The 9,902-nt window shown below is 39.6% G+C and overlaps 1 protein-coding gene across 3 annotated transcripts in view; it reads right to left on the minus strand.

Annotated features, from left to right (window-relative positions):
* htr2aa (5-hydroxytryptamine (serotonin) receptor 2A, genome duplicate a) overlaps window positions 1-7,645 on the minus strand; it is a 34,701-nt gene extending 27,056 nt beyond the window's left edge. The window contains exons 1-2 of one of the 3 annotated variants that reach the window (XM_088646447.1): window positions 7,132-7,645; window positions 5,810-7,034 (exon numbers count right to left, since the gene is read on the minus strand). In XM_088646447.1, the coding sequence (XP_088502573.1) occupies window positions 5,810-6,221 (412 nt within the window). In that variant the 5' untranslated portion in view covers window positions 6,222-7,034; window positions 7,132-7,645. Of the gene's footprint in view, window positions 1-5,809 lie in introns of all 3 variants that reach the window. The other 2 variants (XM_088646457.1, XM_088646437.1) reach the window with 2 other exon arrangements.
* Between the last annotated feature and the right edge of the window lie 2,257 nt (window positions 7,646-9,902).

Raw genomic sequence — 9,902 nt, forward strand, 5'->3', positions numbered from 1 at the left:
ATACAGGTATATATACTGTAGTATAATAGCTCTCTGTACTTTTTACTTGGCTATCACATATTCATTGCCCTGTGTGTTTATTGTTCTGTACTACAGCGTTATATGTTGTTGTGCTATGTTTGGCACAATGGTCATCTACAACTGTCATTATTAATTACTGTTTTGTAATGTGCTGTGCACATTGTGTGGTGTTGTCTATTGTACTGTGTACTGTACGTCCCAAGAAAACAGCGAGAATAAGAATCCCAATGCACATGTACAGTACAAATGGCAAATAAACTCCTCTCTCCATAGGTGTTGCAATGTAGCAGCTTAACATCCTTGACAATATACTGTACAGCATAAACTCTGAACTGTAGTACTGTATATCATCTGGACTTTGTTGTCATATTCAACAAATGAACAGATTAACTTTCCCACCTGCTCATGTAGAACGGATTGAGGATGTATGTAATTGTGTGCCAACAGACCTTCCCCAGCGTGTAGGGGGAATTCCTCTAGAAAGTCTGCTGAAGAAAAGATCAGTGCTTGAGTCAGCACTGCTGAATGTAGAGTCAGATAAGAGCAGAGGTGCAGTTTGTCATGGCTGTGACCACTGTATCTGAATCATGAATCAGTGAAAGAACATTTGAATTCCTGAAGTCACCAGCACAGGTGCCAGGCACAGGAAGTGCAGTATTTTGAAAAGTGGCACACAGGAATTTATAATGAAGGTCTGCAATGTGAGTGATAAACCAAATCTGTTCATGTGGGATGATTTCCAATTCCAGTTCTGAGATGTTAACGTCTATCCTATTTTTTTACATTTTTAAAATAGGTTGTTATAGAAATGACTTCATCATGCAAAATTACTTGAAGCAATGGCCTTTTCATAAAATAGTAAATGCATGTGTTCAGCAGGGACACATTTTTAGAGCATTAATTCTTTTGTTTTGCTCATATGAAGACTGCAGCATAGGGCAGAAAATAAATGGCATTGAGCTTTTGTGCAATATCATAATTACCACTTGACGAACATTGAGAAATGCAGATTAAAGGTGAAAGCACATGCTGTTTTGGTAGATTGAAGAATAATGTATGACCAATGTGAGGAATCTAATTTTACCGGACTTTTCCGGAGCTGTTTGAAACCTTATTACAGAAAATAATTCAAAGCAAAATCATTGTAATTAAAACTGTGAAAAAACAGATCAGCTACAACTAAGATGTTTATTTTTGGACTAGAATGCAAAGGTAGTAAGGTTGTGTCACTCTGAAACCTGCAGCAAGTCTCCTTTTTGAACTAAATCAACACACTTTCAATATTGTAATTTATTTTTTTTAAATGCAATTGAACTAAAGATTTTTATGTATCATGAATATGTACAACAGTATTTCTGCTAATACCATATAATGAGCAAGAGCATTAAACTAATTAAATCAAGCTAATCAAGTCAGAATAAATAAACTTAGAATGCAACAGAATATATTAATAAATTAACTATGATTGAATATTAACCTATATGTCTAGAGTATGTCCCAGTATGGCTCACTGCTGCCATTTCAAAGGAACAGACACAGGAGCTGTCGACAAACAGAAAATATCCCACAAATGGCACATTCAAATTTCGGTTTTGCATGTTTGGTTGAACCGTTGACTTGATTTGGATAGAATCATGCTTGTATCATCCAGTCCCATTTCCTGTCTTACAGAATTCAAATTGGTTGCTCAAGTCAAGAGTAAATCTGCTGCTTTCTCAAAAACGTCTTGGGCAATACAATTAAGAAATAAAATGCAATGTCTATTTTTTCAGGCTGTTTTGTTAAGGAAGTACCTACATTTGTTTTTGCAATGCAGGCATTTAGAAAAAATTCAGGTGAGCACACGGGTGTCTAGCTCCTGACTGGAAGGTCCCGGGTTCAATCCCAGGTAAGGGCAGGTGATGTAGCTCTCATTCCTTCCAGAGGGCTCCCAGGTCCACTCAGCCTGCTTTCCACTAGAGTACTGGGGGTTAATCCTTCTGGGGGTAACAGGCCGGCTGGAGTGTGATGCTGCCCACATCACCTCCACCTCCAGTGTCAGATGGTCAAGAAAGATGGTGGCCCTTGCCCCCCATTGCCCCTGAGCCTTGATGGCCTGAAAAGGGACCGACCTGCCTACAATAACTTCTGAAGACTCAAAAAAAACCTTAAGGTTAAAACCTTAATAACAGCAAATCATTTACAGAAAGGAAAGAACTGATGCTGCCATTCTTTAAAGTCTGCAGGGCTTTTTATTTTTATATATAAAACTCCCCTCCATTTCTTCAGAATGCACAGTATTAACAGCTTGCTCTCCACTGAAAGTGAAAAATGTAGGTTTGCCTCAGTAGGAAGAGGATGATAAAATGAACAAGTTGCTTTTCAGTTTCCACTGTACACTGAGATTCAGATAGAATGTTTCCATTAGGTTTTGTCCAAGGATATACAGACTATGTCTTCTTCTTCTTTCAATTATTAAATATGTATTTGTTCTCTTAATTGACGACAATGTTTTTAAAGCTGCCTGCTCAGCCTTACAACTGATCTTAAATTTCTCCAAATGGTATGGCTATTTTAATGTGATATACACAGCAAATAAACAAGTCTCTCATCCACCTCATACATTTGCCGTTTTTGTTGTGCCCACACATTTTTGTGACCATAAGACACAGTAAGGAAACACATGAGTGACAGCTACTGAAAGCTGTGAAATCCAGGCATCCATCTAATTTCAGAAAAGCCACTCATTTCTGGTAAGGGCTGAGGTAACCAAGAGCCTGAGCTGGACATATTGATCGCAAGACAGGACAGAATGACAGTCCATCACAGGGCACATGCACACAAATTAATAATAATAATAATAATAATAATAATAATAATAATAATAATTGCTTACACTTACATAGCGCTTTTCTGGACACTCCACTCAAAGCGCTTTACAGGTAATGGGGATCCACCCCCACCAGTGTGCAGCCCCACCTGGATGATGCGACGGCAGCCATAGTGCGCCAGAACGCTCTCTACACACCAGCTCTCAGTGGGGTGATGAAGCTAATTCACAGAGGGGGATTATTAGGAGGCCATGATTGGTAAGGGCCAATGGAAAATGTTGGCCATGACAGCAGGGTTACACCCCTACTCTTTTCGTGAAACACCCTGGGATTTTTAATGACCACAGAGAGTCAGGACCTCGGTTTTACGTCTCATCTGAAAGACGGCGCCTGTTTACTGTATAGTGTCCCCATCACTATACTGGGGCATTAGGACCCACATGGACTGCAAGGTGAGCTCCCCCTACTGGCCCCACTAACACCTCTTCCAGCAGCAACCTTAGTTTTTCCCAGGTGGTCTCCCATCCTGGTACTGGCCAGGCTCACACCTGCTGAGCTTCAGTGAGCTGCCAGTTGTGGGTTGCAGAGTGATATGGCTGCTGGCAACAAATTAACAGGGACAATTAAGTGATCAATTAACCTACCAAACTGATTGTGTTTGGACAGTAGGAAGAAACCAGAGCAACCAGAGGGAAACTCAAGCACAGCTGGAAACAACATGCAAACTTCACACATAATGTGCCCCTGTCCAGAATTAAACCCAGGACCCAAGAGCTGTCAGGCAGCAGTGCTAATTACCACTCCACTGTTTCATTCCATTCCAACTATATTTACATTTACTGTACATTGTTATGAAAGTGCATCCACATACCAATTTACTGAAGGAGCAGACTGACAGGCAGAAAACACAAGCGAGAAGAAACCACACAGATTGTTCTGGAAGTGAAAAATGATATGTTTTATTTATTGTGTATTTATTGTGTTATTGTGGTTATTGTGTGTTGCACCAGAAAGCTGCACTCTCAAGTGTCTTTTAGGAATAAATAGAGTACAATGACCATCAATACAAGTCTGAAATATCAGGCAGTCTGAAAAACAGTACTGATGATATCGCACTGAAGAAGTACTAAAACCAAAATGAACAAGTACTCTGGCTATTCTTGAAATGAGGATCTGGGACAAAAAAGAAGTGAAAATAGAATTTTAAAACATCCCTTCACCAATGAGTAATGTATTTAATGCGTAGTTTGGAGAAACTTCAGGAATAAGAATCTGGTTTCAAGGAACGTCCTAACCCCTGGAGCTTCGTGTGTCAAGTATTTACTTAAAGAACTTGGAAGAATCAGTTTGATTTGTGCAAGTGTGTCGTATTTGTACTCAGTGTGAAACGTGCAGGCAGACGGTCAGCGGGGCGGGTGGAAGGCTTGGCGTTTGACCCAGGAGACATGTGAGCCTCAAGTGTCTTGACATTCTACACATGCAGAGGGACACGGAGGTCTGCTCACAAGGCCCGAGTGGTAAATTAGCTGGAGGCCTGTTTGCTGGTCCAGAGCCTCCTCATAGTTTGCTGAAAGCAAATATAACATTCTGAAGATGTCAATCAAGATGGAGACAGAAGGAAAGATGGCCGATGTTGCTGAAACAAACAACATTTTGTAAAGATTTAAATTTTGTATAGTGTGTATGCAGATTCTACCACTAGAGGCCACCACCTATTATTATTATTATTATTATTATAGGCAGGTTTTCTTATCCAGAGTGATTTACAATACTTATGTGTTAATATCAACAGTACTGTATCAACAGTAACAACTTAAACTAATCGAACTAATCTAATCTGTATGCCCCATGGTTTGTAATGACTGAAAAAAGGTATACAATCAGTGATCACATAAAGTGTGAAGACAATGTACAGTTTATTTTAATTTCAAAAGCTTACATTTCAAAACTAGATTCAGTGGTTTATGTGCTTACTGTGTAACAAACACAAAATACAATGACAAGTGCCACAATAATTATATTTTGGAAAGCTGATTTTGCAATGTAATATACAAGCAATAGAACACTAGTACCGTATGTCTGAAGCAAAATCTAAAAATGAAAACAACTGTTCCTGCCTTTTTTACAATAACTACTATGAACAAATCTGCAGAATTCCAACTGGAATTAAACAAACAATTGCAAGATGTAAATTAATATCCTAAGAAAGCTCATACATAAGAACATGTGCACCACCTACAGTACAGTACAGTATATTAAATAAGTCTAATCATTGTGAAATATCATTTGCTTCCTTTATGTTTTTTCTGGTGATTTTTTATGCTAGTGAAATGGCCATTTTCGCAGCACAACATCTTTAGACTGGTTTCCTACATTGGTGCCTTGTAGCAAGTCAGCTAGCTACTAAAAGCTCAAGGAGTACTGGCTGTTAAAGGGAACACAGTTTGACATTTGAAACTGCAAAGAGAAAGTCCCTGGATTTTAAAGAGATATCTAACAATTACCAGATGAACAGACGAGGATGGTTAAGTTACGAAGAAGGTATATAAAGAAAGAAGCTAAATGCACTTTATCTACTGTCACAGAAAGCAGTGCGGTGTGTCATCTGTGAATGCAGAAGTATTATTATAGGCTGGAAGAGTTCAAGCGTCTCTTTTTTAATTTTTCAGTGGAGAACTCAATGTGAAAGCACGTCCTCACCATAAGGATACGTGCGCCTTATGGAGTCTAGACCGGTAAATTCAATTTAAGTAGAGTGAAAGCAAGGTCCATTTAAAGCTAGTCGTACTCTGCTGAGTACATGAATGTTTTTTTTTTGTAGTTAGGTGTACTTCTCTGGGGGGGAGCAATGTGCGTCTCTGCCCTTTTATGAATGAGTCATAGCAAGCAACAGGCAATATCTAGCTACCTCTGTGCCCGTGTGTGGGTCAGTTGTCTGCACCCAGGCATGTTAATTGGCATCGACTGTAAGGACTTACCATACAGGATGGTGAGCATGGAGACGGGCATCACCAGGAAACCCAGCAGCATGTCGGCGATGGCCAGAGACATCAGGAAGTAATTGGTGGCATTCTGTAGCTTCTTCTCCAAGGACACAGCCATGATGACCAGGATGTTCCCTGCAATGGTCAGGACGATGACGGCGATGGTGAGCAGAGCCGGCCAGTTCTTGTCGAGGAGGGAGACCATGGAGAAGCACTGCGGCGCCGGGCCCTCGGCGCACGACAGGTCCGACAGGTTTCTGGCGTCCATGCTGGTGTTGCAGGGGTGGGAGCCGTTGGCTTTGCCCAGCAGGAACTCCGGCTTCTGCGGTCTGCGGTCAAGGTTCAGCGGGACGAAGGAAACGGACGTCAGGTTGGAGCTGTTACTGCTCACCTCCGAAAAGTTCATTTTTTAATGACTTTTTTTCTATTTGAATATTTCTCGTGTAAGGCTTGACAGAGTGCAGAGCTTGCTACCTGGAGAAGGATGCAGGAGAACCACAAAAGGACACATTCCTGGCTGGTGGATGTGTGATCATCACCGCTCCTTTGTCACAGATCACATACAAAAGTAAGCCATGGGTCCTCACTGCCTTGAAAAACCCATGGATGCATTCCTAAGTCATCCTTCCACAGCAAATAGAGACAGAGATAAAATGCATATTGCTGGGATATAAGGACTCTTGAGTCGTCCCACCTATCTCCAGGTAATAAAGATTCTGTATAACTTACTGACATTATATGATGCAAAAAAGAAAGATATTTGCAACATGTCTGTCGGCTTCAGATGGAACATGGTTTGAGAAAAGAAATACTTTACATCACATAAGCAGAGCTGCAGATTGTATGTTTACAGTTTACAGCATAGGTTTATCGCAAAAACAAGTTGTTATACTGTAGGTTCCTCCTGTATTTTAAACACACGTCTGTCCTTTGCGAAACAGAAAATCCATTTGCACTAAAGACAGAAGGTGGCTAAATTTTGTGTTGCTTTAAACAGAAAGTGTATCCTGAACTCATCAGAGTATTTCAGATTTTCATTGCCCAGAAGTGCCCTACCTGATCCAGCAGTCATTAAACGTGTTTTTTTAAACACAGGATCAATGGCAGATATAATCCACAGTCTGATGTCTCTGACAGCTGTCAAGCCTGTGTCCAGTGGTCTTGTTTCCTTTCTGTAGCTGCATGTCAGGTAGTATTAGTTCCTCTCAGTTCGGCTGTTCTTTAGAAAAAAAAACAAATAACATTCCCCAGAGTCATGAATGACTTCTTTTACAAGGAGCTCTCCACAATTTAAGCAAGGAATTAAGCAGGCTCACTTGAATGCTCCATAACTTAAACACAGGGTGCAAGTTGTGCCGAAGTGGGTCTCTTCTCAAAGCTTGTTTTTGTCTGACCTCGGTGTTTTCAGACTCTTCATATGTTCCTCTGCGATTCCTTAAACAGCGCAGTAGAGTCTCCCTAACAGTGGAGAGCTAATTAAATATCGGCAGCCAGCACAGCCAGTCCACACACAATACTAATCTTCTAGCAAACTGATTTGCAGGTCCACTGTCTTTTGCGAGCGCAGTATAGCATTAGAGACAGCCCCCCAACCAGCAAGGAGAACATTTGCACTGCACGTAACATAAGCAGTCTTCAAATAGGGAATTCTCACTCTGGCAGGCTTCTGATTCCTTGCTGACTGCCTTCGTTTAGCTAGTGAGACCACCCACCAATTGGGAAGTCATAAGACACTACAGTAGGTAAGGAAGGCAAGGCAGAGGAGAATGAAGGCTGGAGGTTATACTGTAGATCTCCCTCACAAAACTGGATTCCGGCTGGATGGTGTGAGTTCTCTCTGATTAAATGAAATAACTAAGAGACACGCACATTGTCTAGATAGAATGAATTCTGACAGGCTAAGATGTGATTCTTCCTTGTTTTTTTTACCTTTATTTCTGCTATCATTGTCACTTTTCTTCATCCTTATCTTACAGCCTTGCTTCTGCTCTTTCGTTTCTAGTGAAAGAACTTCTTTCACGTTTAATCATTCTGATAAAACAGGACATGATTTTTTATTTCCGAGCTGATGAGTCAGGATACAAGAAGTCAGCCCTGTAATTATTTGAGGGGCTTGGCATTAAGGGAGAACAGTATTGCCCTAATTTATAAATTAATAGTTGTGCTCTAAATGCTCAGCACATTACTTACAACTCATTTGGTCTATAAAGTTTAATCCCATCAGAGTTGTTTTAACAGCAATTTAACATAATTTTAACAGCAATTAAACACATGATGTTCCCTTACTGTAATTACAATTCCCACACCATTCCAAATATGAGGCTCAAATTAATTAGTTATGTAATTTATGTGTACTGGACTTTTTGGGGTTGCATGTGTTATCTCATATAAATATCGGCGGGAAAACCAAGCCTGTATGTTAATAATGTGGTCTGCCTGGTTCTGTAAAAAAATCTATCTAAATAAAGTAATATTATTTCATCCAGCTGTAGGATATAACAACTGAGAAATGTGAATAATGGGGGGGGGGGGTATATTATTACGAACCCTTAAAACTTTCTTATGCTAAGAACAAAAGGTATAGGATATACACAAATGTTAGCTACTGTATATTAGGATCAATTTGTAGCCTTCAATATAAAGGAAATTCCTAAAATAAACATAATTATCACAATTCTGTCTTGGGTATATATTTCTTACACCTCCTCGGTTGGGGCAGCAACTATCCCATTAGTCTTGAACATGTCGATGCTGGACACCACAGATGAAACTGAGATTTCTGGATAAAGATGTTGTATTGCTGTCACTTGAGTTGTCAAGGTATAATATTATTTTATCTTAGATTTTTGGACAATTCTTGACATCCCCTATTATGATGTGGTACAGAGTGATTTACTTTTGTGTTTGTCTCCTTTAACACCCTTTGGCATTCAGGGTGACTTCTAAACTCTTTTGTGAAATCTCTGGAGCTATGTACACTACTACTGTATGGCTTCCATTTGAACACTTTATTTTTGACATATTTTAAGAGTGTGATTAAGAAAAATATGCAGCTATTTTCAACAGCTGTGCTTTTGTTTCATTCAATACTAATAGTCTTACAATTATTCCTGTTCTCATTTACTTACGCAAAAAATACTGAATGTACATTTTGCATTTTTCTTTGCTAAAAACAACTTTCAGTCACATTGTATATTGGGTTTAAATGAATTTGGAGCCAAATGTATCTCAAAAACAGTAACAATCAAATATATGAGTTTAAAAGTAAGGTTTTTATTAAGAGTTTCCCTGAAGGCTTAAAGAGCTGTGTAATGTATCTGAAATTATATAAGAAATTCTGCAATCCAGTAAAAATGTGTTCTGTTTCTACTGAAATTATGCAATGGCAGCCAGATTCAGCCAGGCCCTGCAGGGCAATGGTGAAATCTGAACTGCACCTGGCTACAAAGAGCCCCATCCCTCAGGACAGACAGCTGTGTCTTAAGACCATGCTCATCTCGACTAATTGCGTCAAGAATTAGTTCGATGAAGTTTAAGTGTAAATAGCAACATAGTATGGACACAGAAATGTAAAATGAAATGGGCCATAGTTATTACTGACACAATGTTCACCCCACAAAGACTACTGAGGTCATTAAAGCTGTCAATCAGTAGCTCTCTCTCCATCTCTCATTAAAATCAGTTAACGATGGAAGCAGGTGTAAGAAACACAACAGAACAGGCAATTGGTTGAGCAGAAAGAGCCACAATAATGATTTAATCAGTTCATACAAAGTGCCCTATGGCAAAAACTTCTGCTGACAGAGGATGGACAAACCTTTTGGGGGTGATGTGATCTCTGATCCATGGATAAATTAACAAATATAATGAGCGTCAGGAAAATATTTGGTCAAGACATGATTAATTATTTTTTTATTGAAAAAAAAAATGTTTTACGTGGCACAGCAGGTATTTCTGAAGAACAGGAGTTCTTCACCTAGCAATGTTTGATAAGCGATTCAATTAATAATAATGTCACTTACATGACGTACTGTACCAGCCTGGGAAGATCAGAAAACGCAGCAAGTCGGAAGAATGTCAACATTCC

The sequence above is a fragment of the Lepisosteus platostomus genome, chromosome 2, assembly GCF_059453375.1.
Source record: "Lepisosteus platostomus isolate fLepPlt1 chromosome 2, fLepPlt1.hap1, whole genome shotgun sequence".
In the NCBI taxonomy this organism is placed as follows: Eukaryota; Metazoa; Chordata; class Actinopteri; order Semionotiformes; family Lepisosteidae; genus Lepisosteus; species Lepisosteus platostomus.